The sequence below is a fragment of the Schistocerca americana genome, chromosome 7 (assembly GCF_021461395.2).
Source record: "Schistocerca americana isolate TAMUIC-IGC-003095 chromosome 7, iqSchAmer2.1, whole genome shotgun sequence".
Classification (NCBI taxonomy): Eukaryota; Metazoa; Arthropoda; class Insecta; order Orthoptera; family Acrididae; genus Schistocerca; species Schistocerca americana.
Window position 1 is genome coordinate 587,263,708 of NC_060125.1, and position 16,288 is coordinate 587,279,995.

At 42.7% G+C, this 16,288-nt stretch overlaps 1 protein-coding gene across 1 annotated transcript in view; it reads right to left on the reverse strand.

Moving 5' to 3' along the window:
* LOC124623107 (carbonic anhydrase-related protein 10-like) overlaps positions 1 to 16,288 on the reverse strand; it is a 191,352-nt gene that overhangs the window by 36,202 nt on the left and 138,862 nt on the right. The window contains exons 6-7 of the mRNA XM_047148896.1: positions 12,959 to 13,113; positions 5,587 to 5,727 (exon numbers count right to left, since the gene is read on the reverse strand). Of these exons, the coding sequence (XP_047004852.1) occupies positions 5,587 to 5,727; positions 12,959 to 13,113 (296 nt within the window). The remainder of the gene's footprint in view (positions 1 to 5,586; positions 5,728 to 12,958; positions 13,114 to 16,288) is intronic.

Sequence of the window (16,288 nt, forward strand, 5' to 3'; positions counted from 1 at the left end):
TAAACCACTTATTTCAGTAGCATTAGCATACCTACATCTATGAAAATTTAATTGTGCATTTTTGAGAGATTAATAACGCGTGGTACAGCGAAAGTTGCTGTTAGCGATGTTGGCCGCCATTTGCAAGACAGCAGATTCTTTTTAAAATGACTCAAGTATTATGCGGCTTAGAGCCAAAAGGAGATAGTTTACAACAAATTTCGTGAATAAATAGACAAAAGTCAAATTAATTTCATTCATTTTGCAGAGTGTTATATCCATAGCAAAATAGATTTCAGTGGTTGACGTTTCATGGCTGTCTCTTGTTCTAGAGAAGAGATTTTTCACAGTTCAGAAAGTGTCAGCTTTGAATTAAGAATAAGTATACCACGCAAAAGGTGTTACTCCACACGAACCTACGAAAGTATAAATTATTATTTATGCTACAAGACGTTCTATTACAACCCAGAGACATTTCTAAAAGTAAACGATTAAAATGCTCCACGCCGCTCTGTTCCTAACTTATTTTACGTCTACACAGATATTCCAAAGCGGTTTACTTAACAGGCACTTGACTATAGAAATCCTTAACAATATCCAAGATAAAATTACTTGCCCATAGAATGAAATTGTAGTGAATATTCTGTACGTAGCGTCCTGTACACTTACAGTGTGTTATTACCAGCACAAGTGAACTCACACCTATTGTTAAGTGACTCCTACTGACGCTACAACGGATCTACACACCCGTCTAGACACAAAAAAATCACTACATGGATTTATAATAACGAATCTAATCAACTTTTAATGTACATTATATTGTATTGCGATTTATTTGAAATTGTCATAGTGCACACAGATGCATAAGACCATTACCTGTTTAATGCAGCCAGAAGGAAAATATGATTGTATAATAATGACGGGGTATATATCACATTCAATTTATTTTATCGTGCGTTTCACTGATGAAACGGAAAATTAAGGTGTCGTACATGACATCGCTCAGGCACAGAAGAGGTATTTCGTCATGCTGTGTATTGGACGAGTGCTCACCAGATGACACCGCAACTTCAAGACCGCGATACGCAGTGCTTATTGGTTACTGAATTATGGCTGTTACCTCCTACCCTCGACAAATGTTGATGGGTACTAGAAGACACAGGTTTGATCTGAAAGGCATTTACTTTCAAAGGACGCAAGTTGGTACGGACTCCAGAGCATAACGTCAACCACAGTCTCCAGAGAATGCCAGACACAGGTTACCAACCCCATTACATTGCAACGCTTGGCCTATGGAGATATACAATAGAACCGTTACACGGATCATCTCAATTATTACGTAGTATAATTGCTAGGTCCCATTAAAAGCAGCAGATGTAGTCGATAATGTCGTAGGCAGTGCCGACTAAAAGGGAATTTAACCATTCGATATTTATGTTTACATCAAGATTTTTCCCGTATCCCGAACCCGGAATCAACTTTACGGTTTCTGGTATCATCTATCCACATTCCAATATGTAGTCATCGTCTATTTTTTTGCTTTTGAAATCTAGTTCAAGAACTATCGAGTTCCAGGTGTTATCATTTCAACTGCTGCATGTCATGCTCATGTGGTCTTCATCGCTAGGACTCGTCTGATGCTGTCCTCCACGCTAGTCTATCGTCTGTAAAAATGTTTATGTCTGCGTAATTGTTTAAACCTACATCCATCTGAACTTGGTTAATATATTTATCCTTCGGTCTCCTTCCACGACTGTTACCCACACTTCACCCTCCATAACGGAACTGAAGTTACCTTCGGGCCTCAGGATGTGCCTTATAAACCGATCACTTACTTTAGTCAAGCTCTACCACTTATTTTTCTCTCAATTCGATTCTGCACTTTCTTACTACTTGCTCTTTCTACCAACTCAATGTTTAGCATTCTTCTGTAGCTAATGTTTGAGAACCTTCTGTTCTCTTCTTGTCTGAAATGCTTATTGTCCACGTTTACTTCCGTACAAGGCTACACTCCAGATCGGCATAAATGACTTCCTAACACTTAACTTTATATTCGGTATTATTATTTTTCTCTACTTCAGAAACCCTTTTCTTGCAATTGCCCGTTTCCATTTTATATTCTCTCTACTTCGCCCACCATCAGTTCCTTTGCTGCCCAAATAGCAAAACTCTTCTACTGCTTTTAGTGTCTCACTTCCTAATCTAACTCCCTCATTTATTTCTCGTACGGTCCATTACTCCTGTTTTACTTTTGTTAATATTTAGCTTATATTCTCTTTTCAAGGCACTACATAGTCTGTTCAACGGTTCTTCCTAGATTTTTTATGCTTCTAGCAGAATAACAATGTCATCAGTCAACCTCGAAGTTTTCATTGCTTCTCCCTGAACACTAATTACTCTTCCAAAATTCTTTTCGCTTCCTTTACTGATGTCCACTGCACAGAATAATAAATGTCTGGGATAGGCTACAACTTCGACTCATTCCCTTCTCAGCCATGCTGCCCTTCCGTCTGTTACGACTCTTATAACTATAGACTACAGCGGTGAATAACCATTAGCTAAATGTACTTAATGTCTACTACCTTTAGGATTTCAAAATGTATATGCCAGTCGACGTCGTGGAACGTTTTCTTTAAATCTACAATTACTATAAACAGCACATTCATCTACTTTAACGTATTTTTTAAGAAACACTTATTTAATTTTAGTTACAGTCATAAAACCTTCCACTCATGTCTGTACCCAGATGAATTTCTTGGTTTTCACGTATCTCAGTAATTCCCAACATGTATTTTCTCATTATTCAAGTGTTGAACGGTTTGCGTACTAGAGACCCGTGGCTCGGTGGGCATAACACCAAACAGGGAATGTTTCTTGAAGTTTTGCCGACGGATAGATAAACGGCACCATCGTCTTTCGGGCTTGCATCTGAGAAAGTTTCCTTTTTCTTTCGGTATTTCAAGTTGACAAAATACTGTGTTCGAATTCACTCATTTGAGGATGGCGAAAGCCGAAGAAATATTTCTTTCCTGAATGAACGCCAGAAAGATGTTGGAATATGAAGGAAATACTTTCAAACTGCAAACCTTCAGGTTTAGAAATTTAGAAATAATAGTTTTGAAAACCCTATTGTGCTTACCTGCAGTACGCTGGACTACTTCTGTTCCCGCGTGTTTTCTTTTCTACCCATTCAGTCGTAGGAAACTACAAGCATGACCCCTATTTCAACTAATACGCCTACAGTTATCTATATCTTGTCTAATAGCTTTATATGGAATTAAAAAATTATAGCTGTGTTCCAGGTATTTTCTTATTTTACAAACATATGCAAGTTTCTTTCGTAAAACATTTCTTCAAATGTTAATCATTTCTACTAAATCATTATTTCCTCCAGTTCCTTTCCTTGAATGGCTCTGTAAAGGTCATTTGGAATTATTTCCGGAATGTCATTATGTTCGATGCTAGCTATTTGTATTTTTTATTCATCTGATGAACTATACAAACTTTTAAAAAAAGTCGTACATTCCTTTCAGAATTTTCTCTGAGTTATTGTATTTTTTATTCATCTGTTGAACTATACAAACTTTTTTAAAAAGTCGTAGATTCCTTTCAGAATTTTCTCTCGGTTATTGGTTACGGAGCTACTTTAACTAGTGTCTGCCGAACTTATGTATCCTACACTCTTTAATTGTTTTCATTTGTTTCGCTTACAAAATTTTCATTGTATATTTTCACAGCGTCTCTAAGACATTAACGAACAGTTTTCAGCTGTTTTGCCTGTTCTATCACGTCACTGTTGTTACTTGCTTGAATATTTTGCCTTATTTTTTATAGCTGCGGTGTCCTATTTAACATTTTCTTGTCTTTTCCTTTCATTTTTAAAGATGATGCATGATGTACAGTTTAGCATGAAATAAAAGGAGTTCGACGAAATACATAAAGAAACACACATACGAAGATACGAGGTGACTTCAAAAAGTAAGCTGCACGCTATTATGGCAGTGCTAACATTTTTTGTCGAATGTTGCGCTACACTTCAGTCACATAGATACACGAGATTTTTTTTCAACATAGTACCATAGTCGCTGTAAATAACAGTCGGAAATTTCTGCCAATTCTTCAATTCCTCAACGATAGAATCTCGCTTCTTGAGCTCAGCGCCATTCCCGAAGCGCTATGTGAGCGTTCTCATCGTCAAAACATCTACGACTGCTGCGTATCAGTTCCTTGTTTGCCTGCACATCGTCGTCCGTTTGTAATGTCGACGCTCTTTCTTCGAAATCAGCGACTTGGTCACATTGTTGGTACCATTTCACTGTGGGTGGACGCGACATCGCATTTAGTCCATATGCGACTAGAATCTCACCTTGAATCAGTGTTCAGTTTAAACTTACTGTACATAACAATCTTAACGGTGCGCGTATTTCAACTTTTGAGTAGGTTTACGCGCCATTCCACTCTCTCGCCGTGATGCACCTGTTATACGCACCACAGAAGCGCTCTGTCCAGGGAAACCCGGTACATTTGTTCTTCTCTGACAATGTACAGCTCTTGTTGAACAATGATCTTAGTGTGGGACGACATGGTTGACTTACGTTTAGAAGCCCCGTAGTATAAAGGAAAGCCGTCACAGTAACTGTCTCAGCTTAGGGCTGTCTTTTCGTCGAAAACATATTTCTGCCCAGTAGAGACGTGGAAGACATACTGAAGTAGTGATTCAATTAGTAGTAAAACATCATAGGTCGTCAAAAAATACGTAACTGAGCAGAGAAGTAGAAAGGTTTTTAAATGCCAACAAGCTATCACACCTGTTTGACTGCACTGTGCGACGTCATTAAAGAATATTTATTGAGGCTGTATATCCAGTTTATTAAGACGTTTTGTCCGTACACCTTATCAGACCGTCACCATGTGCAGACGATGGAAAAGAAACAATGACGACTCATCTGCGAAGAGGTCCCTCCGTCTGTCGTAAGAAGGGTGCTAAAAGTTACCTCCATGAAAATTAACTTTTTATTCGTTTATGACAAAACGTTTTGCAGCCAAAATTTTTTGCTACGGTGGTACCTGATAGTCTTCAGATTTGATCTAAAAAAACTTATAAACCCGATCACTCCTCCCACTTCACTTAACTCTACAAATTTATTTCTCTGTTTAACGCTGGCTGCAAAATGTTTGTAAGGTGCGACTGTCACCTTAATGAAAGAGCTGCTTCCGTGTTCAAATCTGGTTGACTGGACGGAAACGTTCGAAATGTGAATATAGTTTATCATAGATACAATTCCATGTAGCTCTTCGCATGAGTGTGTCTCATTTATAGCCACTGCGCCACTTCACTCCGTTCCTTTTCAGTTCACCTGATTATCCTGCAGAATTAGCTCCTACAGGAGCGCGGACTGGAAAGAATGGGCTGGAAGTAACTCGGAGATTGGTTTCCAAAGAAGACATTAGGGTCTGTTTAAAGGATAGCGACGTGTAAATGAGGCTGGTACGAACTGTTGCTAGAAAACTAGTTGTCAAGTTGAGGGTCGAACCATTTAGCATGTTTCCAGATTTGGTGTTGGGAAAGGTTCGTGGTTCAGCTTTATAGGAACTTAGGCCACTCACCTTGTGGTGTGATGCGCGGAAGAAGTCGATGTTGGTCCTGACGGTGCGGTGATGCAGGTGCTGGGGAGGCCGCACGTTGTTGCCCAGCGGCGCCTTCTGCTCCTCCTGCGGTCCCTGCATCAGCAGCCGCAGCGAGTACATCTGCAACAAGGGGCCTCGCATGTAAGCCACAATGGACCGTCCCGTCCTCTCTGATTACGTATTAAGAGCACTGCATTATTTGTTACAAGTTTTTCTGAAAGATAAATTGACCGGAAAGTAAACTGCCACCCCCTCGCACCCCCCGCACCTCCACCTTCTGGGAGTACTCGTCGTTTCTGAGCTGCAGAAGTATTGTCAAGTAGTAATGTGGCACTCCCCATCTGACGTAAGTCAGGTCACTGAAGTGGTGTCTTCGTGTCCGTTGGTTTCAGAGAATAAGCAGAGTAAAATGGGTCATTGTGGAGACGCGACAGGACAGGAGGAAGCAGCTATCGCGTTTGGACTTGCTCGTGAAGTATGTGCGCCTCCTCGATACTGTACGATGCAGACTGTCCCACTTTTCTGCAAGTAATGGTTCACCTAGCACCGCGATGTAGCATGGCGTAAGAACAGTAGCCATAAAAATATTCTAGCAAACAGGGATCGGAGACGAAGGCCGTGTTAACGGGCACCGGCTTCAAACACGACAGGTGGTTTTGAAATCATACAATAGCCTCTCGTTTCCCTAGCACTTAATACCTACATAATTTTCACGATAGTTGTCAGTGCTTTTACATGCAATCTAAGTAGCTGCGCGACAAACGGGAGTTCCGTCTTTCTTTTAATTTTTTTATTTTTGTTTTCTGATTTGTGTGAATCGATTATTTCTAACTGTATCCAGATGGTCTCATACTAAAAGCTGCATGACACTGAGCATAGAGTGGCACACGCTTCGTTCTACTGTTTGGCATGTGGGATGTCTTACGGTTCGGACGGTGGGGATAGCAAGCTTGCGTCCCTGTGGCAACCGTTGGCGTCCTACTCTACGTATTTGTTCGGTTTTTCCATTACCTATATTACACTCTGAGGCAATACGAACGCTATGTATTAGTTGTTTCTAATGATGACAGAGGGCTCTTTCTCTAGGTTATAGACATTATCGGCCATTTATGTTTTAATACCCTTTTAAATATTTTAAATATATTTGTGGATTGTAAATAACGTTTTATATTTTGAAAATATAAAAATGCAGTAAATGAAGCAGGCAAAAAGGAATACAAACGTCTCAAAAATGAGATCGACAGGAAGTGCAAAATGGCTAAGCAGGGATGGCTAGAGGACAAATGTAAGGATATAGAGGCTTATCTCACTAGGGGTAAGATAGATACTGCCTACAGGAAAATTAAAGAGACCTTTGGAGAGAAGAGAACCACTTGTATGAATATCAAGAGCTCAGATGGCAAACCAGTTCTAAGCAAAGAAGGGAAGGCAGAAAGGTGGAAGGAGTATATAGAGGGTTTATACAAGGGCGATGTACTTGCGGACAACATTATGGAAATGGAAGAGGATGTAGATGAAGATGAAATGGGAGATAAGATACTGCGTGAAGAGTTTGACAGAGCACTGAAAGACCTGAGTCGAAACAAGGCCCCGGGAGTATACAACATTCCATTAGAACTACTGATGGCCTTGGGAGAGCCAGTCATAACAAAACTCTCCCATCTGGTGAGCAAGATGTATGAGACAGGCGAAATACCCACAGACTTCAAGAAGAATATAACAATTCCAATCCCAGAGAAAGCAGGTGCTGAGAGATGTGAAAACTACCGAACTATGAGTTTAATAACTCACAGCTGCAAAATACTAACGCAAATTCTTTACAGACGAATGGAAAAACTGGTAGAAGCGGACCTCGGGGAAGATCTAACCTAACGACTTATCTTAGAAGAAAGATTAAGAAAAGGCAAACCTACGTTTCTAGCATTTGTAGACTTAGAGAAAGCTTTTGACAACGTTAACTGGAATACTCTCTTTCAAATTCTGAAGGTGGCAGGGGTAAAATACAGGGAGCGAAAGGCTATTTATAATTTGTACAGAAACCAGACGGCAGTTATAAGAGTCGAGGGGCATGAAAGGGAAGCAGTGGTTGGGAAAGGAGTGAGGCAGGGTTGTAGCCTCTCCCCGATGTTATTCAATCTGTATATTGAGCAAGCAGTAAAGGAAACAAAAGAAAAATTCGGAGTAGGTATTAAAATTCATGGAGAAGAAGTAAAAACTTTGAGGTTTGCTGATGACATTGTAATTCTGTCAGAGACAGCAAAGGACTTGGAAGAGCAGTTGAACGGAATGGACAGTGTCTTGAAAGGAGGATATAAGATGAACATCAACAAAAGCAAAACAAGAATAATGGAATGTAGTCAAATTAAATCGGGTGATGCTGAGGGGATTAGATTAGGAAATGAGACACTTAAAGTAGTAAAGGAGTTTTGCTATTTAGGGAGTAAAATAACTGATGATGGTCGAAGTAGAGAGGATATAAAATGTAGACTGGCAATGGCAAGGAAAGCGTTTCTGAAGAAGAGAAATTTGTTAACATCGAGTATAGATTTAAGTGTCAGGAAGTCGTTTCTGAAAGTATTTGTGTGGAGTGTAGCCATGTATGGAAGTGAAACATGGACGATAAATTGTTTAAACAAGAAGAGAATAGAAGCTTTCGAAATGTGGTGCTACAGAAGAATGCTGAAGATATGGTGGGTAGATCACGTAACTAATGAGGAGGTATTGAATAGGATTGGGGAGAAGAGAAGTTTGTGGCACAACTTGACTAGAAGAAGTGATCGGTTGGTAGGACATGTTTTGAGGCATCAAGGGATCACAAATTTAGCATTGGACGGCATTGTGGAGGGTAAAAATCGTAGAGGGAGACCAAGAGATCAATACACTAAGCAGATTCAGAAGGATGTAGGTTGCAGTAGGTACTGGGAGATGAAGAAGCTTGCACAGGATAGAGTAGCATGGAGAGCTGCATCAAACCAGTCTCAGGACTGAAGACCACAACAACAACAACAAATAACGTTTTATTATGTTTACATGTACAAGACGAATTTTTTGTATTACACAGGCGCCACTGGACATTTTTGCTACACTGGTTTACTCAACTGATCTCGTGTGAAACGGTGGGCGCTTTTATACCCTTATAGCCCCGACATGTAGTCAGCAGTTGAGTTGTATCTTTTGGTACGTACAACATGTGCGCAACCAAAGCTATATTCATATTTTATGTTGTAACTACGATCCTGTGTATCACGTTGTACACTGATTGGCAGTATCATACTTGGCCCATTTTGTTGTTAGTGTAATGAAGATGGTCGTGTTTGACTGAAACCTGTTATCAGACTTAATAAACGTTAGTTGCGTTTGAGAGTGACTGTTTTCATGAGACAACAGGAATTGTTGCTGTCAGTGAATGCAGGTCAGTCAGTTCCGTGTCGAACATTGCGAAGGCAATTTGCGTTAATTGGGCATTTTGAAGGTCGTTGTTCACAGCGCCACATATGGGTGCGTGTCTTAGATGGGTAGCCAACGTAGATAGGACAGAATCCCACTGGAAGGGTGCAGAGTGGTCCGTCGAATCACGATTCTGATTGTTTTCAAGTGATGCAATACGTAGTGGGCATCGGCCGTGCAATGAGGTGCTCAGCCCACACTGTGCGAAAGGCGTGTTGCAGACCGCAGATATTTCTATGATGATTTGAGAATACTTTCCGTACAATGAGCTGGGTATACTTATTCAAGTTACCGAAATAAGGAAACACGATGTTTACTTCCAAAATTCCGGTGGCCAGGTGTAACCCTCTCTCCTACTTCTTCACAGTGAGTGTACTGTGATCAATTGTCAACAGCTCACTGCACTAAGTTGCATGCATACTGTCCTGGCTTAACGAACACACACGCAGCCTATCGTTCACGGTCCGTCCCGCTAAATCAGCCAGTCCTTGAATCGTAGAGAATAGCAGAACTATTAACATCAGTGACTGAAACGTGACATTCAAAATCCCAGAATGTCAGTGAGGTTCTGGAAGGTACCAACAGTGATGTGGAACAATGCCAATTCCACTGACGTGGCCACCTCCGCTAGGTTTCTTGGTGGTCCCACCGATTCCCGACTGGATTTAAACCTGGGGAGTTTGGTAGCCAGAGGGGAGGGTGAAATGATCCTGGTGCTCTTCCGAATCACGCACGCACAAGACGAGCTCTGTGACTCGGTGCATTGCCCTGCTGGTAGATACCGTCTTGTCGAGGAAGAGCAAACTGCATGTGTAGGTGGACGTGGTCCCCGAGGGTAGAAGCGTGTTTTTGTTGATCCATTGGGCCTTCCTGAATGATTAATTCAACCAGGGAATAACACGAAAACATTCCCCAGACCAAACCGCTCCCTCCGTTTCTGCTGGGTGGTTTGCTTTGAGACGTTCCACGCCATAAACACCAACGGCCATCTGTCATCGGAAAAGGCCACCTGTTGCCACTCTGTGGCAGTACAGTTGCGGCAAAGGCGTTCGAATTCCAGCTTTTATCGCTGATGAACAGCAGGCAGCTTGGGTGCAGGAACCTGGCGCCGACGGCGGAGGCCCATATGCAGCAACGTTCGCTGGAAGGTCGCTGAGGAGACGCTGCTGGTAGCCGCTTGGTTCATCTGTGCGGTCGGTTGCTCCACAGTGGCATGTTGCCCCAACACATTTCCGCAACCGTTGTTCACCCCTGTCATCAATGGCCTGTGGTGCCCCACAGTTTCCTTGGTGCTGGCTTTGGATAGCTCCTTTTTGCCATCCATGGTATACTTTAATCACGGCGACACGCGAACAGTTTACGAACTTAGTTGTAGGAAATACTTCGATCCTTGCCTCGAAATAAAATGATCATTCCGTATAGGAAATCAGATAAATCACTCTGTGGCGACCGCACTATTTTCTTACCCTCCCAATTCTCCCCCCTCACCGACACGTTTTATATACCCTCCAGTCCTAGTGCTGTGTCCTGCCGTTCGTGGTAGTTTACTGTGCGTTGACTTCGAACACAGGCATGGTCACTGCTGTGTGACTGGATAGTGTATTTGGGGACTCGAGGGCGTCCAAACATCAATGAGTGCCTTCGAACATGGCACACTTCAATAAACTTGAGGACTTTTTTCAATGCCGATTTAAGACAATTATCAGGGGCAGCGCAAATGTTACAAGATATTACCTTCGTCCCTCATGGGGGTGACTATTGTTTTATCTGGTCGACTTACGTTTACTGTTAAGTACTGAGATCAAAAACATTGTAAGACAAGGCTGCGATCCCTCACCCCTACTGCTCAATATAAGGATTAAACAAGCAATGACGGACATAAAAGAAAGGTTCAAGAAGGGGAGTAAAATTCTGGGTTAATGGATATCTATGATAATATACAGGGTGGTCCATTGATCGTGACCGGGCCAAATATCTCACGAAATAAGCGTCAAACGAGAAACTGTAGTTTCTCGTTTGACGCTTATTTCGTGAGATATTTGTCTAGCATGAAGGGGGAAACCAGATGGCGCTATGGTTAGACCGCTAGATGGCGCTGCCATAGGTCAAACGGATATCAAATGCCTCTTTTTAAATAGGAATCCCTATTTTTTATTACATAATCGTGTAGTAAGTAAAGAAATATGAATTTTTAGTTGGACCACGTTTTTCGCTTGGATGCCGTATTTGTAGTACAATCACAGTCAGAAACGGCTTGTTCATGGAGCATATACCGACGAAGGCGCCCCGTAGATACGATCCTGAGTTGACGAGGTGTTCAGTTTAGTCTTGGACGCAGTTGTTGCTCCTTACAGGTCTATTTGATGCAGATTCCTTTCATCACTCTTAGCAACGTAGTCACTGTCAATGACACTGCTTTCGTTGTCAGTAGTGTTCACAAACGCATCTTCTTCGTCAGAAAGTTCCGATAACGCTGGATCACCTTCATCAAAATCTGATTAATCCAACATCCTCGGTAACCGCTCATCAGTCAAACCAGTCGTTTTTTGATGTTTACAACGTCGTGGTGTCCCACTCGTTGACGATACAGAAACGATTTCAGCTACGTGTATTTATGTTATCACGGTTTTAGGAAAGATCGTTCGTGCGAAACGCAACTTGCCCTTTTCTCGCATGATGTCCTGCGAACTATGAATGGAGGGCAGCAGGCAGTCCTAGATTTACGAATAGCGTTTGACACTATGCCTCACTGCAATCTGTTAGCGAGTGTACATCAGAGACAAGGATATCGTCAGGAGTGTCCTGGGTAAGTATGATAGGACGGTTGCCGGCCGCTGTGGTTGCGGTTGTAGGCGCTTCAGTTTGGAACCGCGTAACTTCCAGTTGATGTGATCAATGGCTGCTAGGTCTAAATGTAGAAAAAAAAAGATAATTTAACGCGAATGAGTAGGAAAAGAAACCTGTAACGTTCGAATATAACATTAGCAGCGTTCTATTTGGCGAATTAACGTCGATTAAATATGCAGAGGTGACGTTGCAAAGCGGTATGAAGTGGATCGTTCGTGTAAAGGGATATGTAAAGATTTTGGTGGGGAAGGCACATGGTCTGTTTCGGTTTATTAGGAGAATATTAGGAACGTGTGGTTTAACAGTAAACGAGACCGCTTACAGGACACTAGGGTGACCCGTTCCTGAATGCTACTCGAGAGTATGGGATCAGCACCAGGTCGTATTGATGGAAGACATCGAAGAAATTCTAAGGCACGTTGTTAGATTTGTTACTGGCCACTCAAGTATAACGGAGATGCTTCCGAAACTCAAATGAAACTACCGGGAGAGAAGGCCACGTTTTTTTCGAAGAGCACTGTTTAGAAAATTTAGAGAATCCGCTTTTCAGGCTGAATGCGGAACGATTCTACTGTCGCCATCGTACATTTTGCGAAAGGACCACGAAGATAAGAGAATTTAGGGCTCATACGGAGGCATATTGACAGTTGTTTGTCTCTTGCCCAGTTTGCGAGTGGGACAGGAAAGGAAATGAGTAGTAGTACAGTCTGTACTGTTCGTACTATAATATAAATGTGCACTCAACTTAGTAATGGAAGTAAATTTCTTAACAATCAGCAATAAAATTCTGTCGAAGGTAAATCAGCAAAAAATGAAATTAAAAATGTTGAACAAGACGTCGTACCTTATTTCGTGGACACCGGCGTCAACTCAATCAAGAAATACAAATTAATGCACAGTACTTTACTACACACTAATCACAAGTACGAAGCTCAGCTGCGTCCGCCGGTCCTAGTCAACGCCTTAAAGTTCTTTCTTTCAAAAATCAGACTTGTACAAGCACAGTAAATGTGGACGTATGATTCTATGACTGCAACAAGTGTCGCTGTTGGCTTACCTCTTGCCTGGAGATGTAGATGGGCTTGTTGAGGATGATCCAGACGGTGGTCTCCCAGCAGCCGGGGTGCGTCGTGGAGCCCTCGTACGTCATGTAGTGGTCCGTGTCAGGCAGCAGGTGATGGAGCGACAGGTGCTTGATCGGCGTCATCTGCCCTGTGCAGAGCAAGCGACAGTGGCGTCACCATGGCTGAAAAACTACGCCAGTGTGTATAAGTTTATAATTCCTATATTCTGGGAATCGTTATCAGTGAGAGCCTCTTTGGTTCTTCCTCTACAGCCGGTGCCGTTGGAAGATTCAAAATATTCTGGTTACGATTGCCTCAACAAACCACCTGTTCTTCCTTACGCCACTTGTTTTCATACTTAATCTGTTCACTAAATCTGATAGCTTACTGCGGCACCTGTGTTTCTATTTCTGTTGGTACTCTTTTGTTTTCCACTATCTATTTCTCTTTTCACCAAGCCCTGAAGTGCAAGCATACATTTCCACGCCTCTTCCTTCACCTCGATACATGATACGTAAAGGCTCCTCAAAATCAAAACTAATCTTATTCGATCTTATAAAAATTTTACATACGATACCTTTTTATCTTGTGGGAACACCAATGTGTGTCATGCTTGCGGTGAATACTCTGCAGAATCAAACAACAGGTCTCTTCTGTTTCAACTTTTCGATGCAGAGGACAGCAACATTATTTACATTTCTTAAAGCGTTTATTAATGGTTCTGTCAACAGTTGCAGTATGTGTTAGGTGACCAGTTACGAGCATTACAGGTTCATTTTCAAGTCTGAACTACTCAGGCTGCACTGACAGTGCCTCATCTTAATAATAAACATTGAGTGGCAACACATGCTCTATCCTGCAAACATTTATAGAGCATGTTGCCACTCAGTGTTTATTGTTAAGATCAGGCACTGCCAGTGCAGCCTCAGTAGTTCAGGTTTAGAAATGAACCTGTGATGTTCGTAACGCCTAGAACCTTAATAAATGCTTTAAGGAAACAAGTTTACTGTAACTAGTCACTAATAATTTATTTCCGTCACAGTTTGTTCGGAGTAAAGATGGCGCCATGAATCTTAATAAGTTCAAATACCATACAGCGTAACAAAACACTCTGTCGAAGCAAGTTTCAAAGTATTTTGGAGATCTTTGATGCGTAAATGCAATAAGGTGTGAGTGTAAGTATTATTTTGTGAGGTTTGGTCCCCGCCGTAGCCTTCAGTGGTTCAAAACCCCACAGCAGGCTACAGCAGTCCACTCACCCCAACGCCGCCCCACACCGAACCCAGGGCTACTGTGCGGGTCGCCGATTGGGGTAGCAGAGCGGTCTCAGGCGACTTGTCACGGTCTACGCGGCTCCACCCGTCGGAGGTTCGAATCCTGCCTCGGGCATGGGTATGTGTGTCGTGCTTAGCGTAAGTTAGTTTAAGTAATGTGTAAGCTTAGGGACCGATGACCTCAGCAGTTTGGTCCCATAAGATCTTACCACTTACCACAAATTTCCAGATTTATTGTGCAGTTCCGCCCCAGTAGACCCCCCCCCCCCCCCCACCGAGAACGTCTCAGACCACACCAGTGTACCCCTATGTTTGCGTGGTAGACTAATTATGGTGTATGTGTACGTGGAGAATGTGTTTCCACAGGAATCGCTGGCATGGTGACTGGCCGGCACACCGGATCTTGAAACTTATCTGCCGGGCGGATTCGTGCCAGGGACCGACACGCCTTCCCCCTAGACCGCACAGCTATCCGGGCGAACGAATGTAAGTAACTCCAGTGTAAATAGTTCAGGAGATTTCTGCAACACCGAGGAGACGAATACGTCATTGACCTCACTTCCGTGTTTACAAGAGCTTGGAGGCTATTATTATTGAAACCGCTGGTGCCCCAAATAACCAACAAATTATTGGAGGTCTAAATGTATTTAGAGGAAGTCATTTTGATTTTCCTGTACTTATACAGGGTGTTTCAAAAATGACCGGTATATTTGAAACGGCAATAAAAACGAAACGAGCAGCGATAGAAATACACCGTTTGTTGCAATATGCTTGGGTCAACAGTACATTTTCAGGCAGACAAACTTTCGAAATTACGGTAGTTACAATTTTCAGCAACAGATGGCGCTGTGGTCTGGGAAACTCTATAGTACGATATTTTCCACATATCCACCATGCGTAGCAATAATGTGGCGTAGTCTCTGAATGAAATTACCCGAAACCTTTGACAACGTGTCTGGCGGAATGGCTTCACATGCCGATGAGATGTACTGCTTCAGCTGTACAATTGTTTCTGGATTCTGGCGGTACACCTGGTCTTTCAAGTGTCCCCACAGAAAGAAGTCACAGGGGTTCATTTCTGGCGAATAGGGAGGCCAATCCACGCCGCCTCCTGCATGTTTCGGATAGCCCAAAGCAATCACACGATCATCGAAATATTCATTCAGGAAATTAAAGACGTCGGCCGTGCGATGTGGCCGGGCACAATCTTGCATAAATCGCAGTGTCGTCTAAGGCAGTTTGTACCGCCACAAATTCACGAAGAATGTCCAGATAGCGTGATGCAGTAATCGTTTCGGATCTAAAAAATGGGCCAATGATTCCTTTGGAAGAAATGGCGGCCCATACCAGTACTTTTTGAGGATGCAGGGACGATGGGACTGCAACATGGGGCTTTTCGGTTCCCCATATGCGCCAGTTCCGTTTATTGACGAAGCCGTCCAGGTAAAAATAAGCTTCGTCAGTAAACCAAATGCTGCCCACATGCGTATCACCGTCATCAATCCTGTGCACTATATCGTTAGCGAATGTCTCTCGTGCAGCAATGGTAGCGGCGCTGAGGGGTTGCTGCGTTTGAATTTTGTATGGATAGAGGTGTAAACTCTGGCGCGTGAGACGATACGTGGACGTTGGCGTCATTTGGACCGCAGCTGCAACACGGCGAACGGAAACCCGAGGCCGCTGTTGGATCACCTGCTGCACTAGCTGCGCGTTGCCCTCTGTGGTTGCCGTACGCGGTCGCCCTATCTTTCCAGCACGTTCCCAGTCCGTTGAAATTTTTCAAACAGATCCTTTATTGTATCGCTTTTCGGTCCTTTGGTTACATTAAACCTCTGTTGAAAACTTCGTCTTGTTGCAACAACACTGTTTTCTAGGCGGTGGAATTCCAACACCAGAAAAATCCTCTGTTCTAAGGAATAAACCATGTGGTCTACAGCACACTTGCACGTTGTGAACAGCACACGCTTACAGCAGAAAGACGACGTACAGAATAGCGCACCCACAGACTGCGTTGTCTTCTATATCTTTCACATCACTTGCAGAGCCATC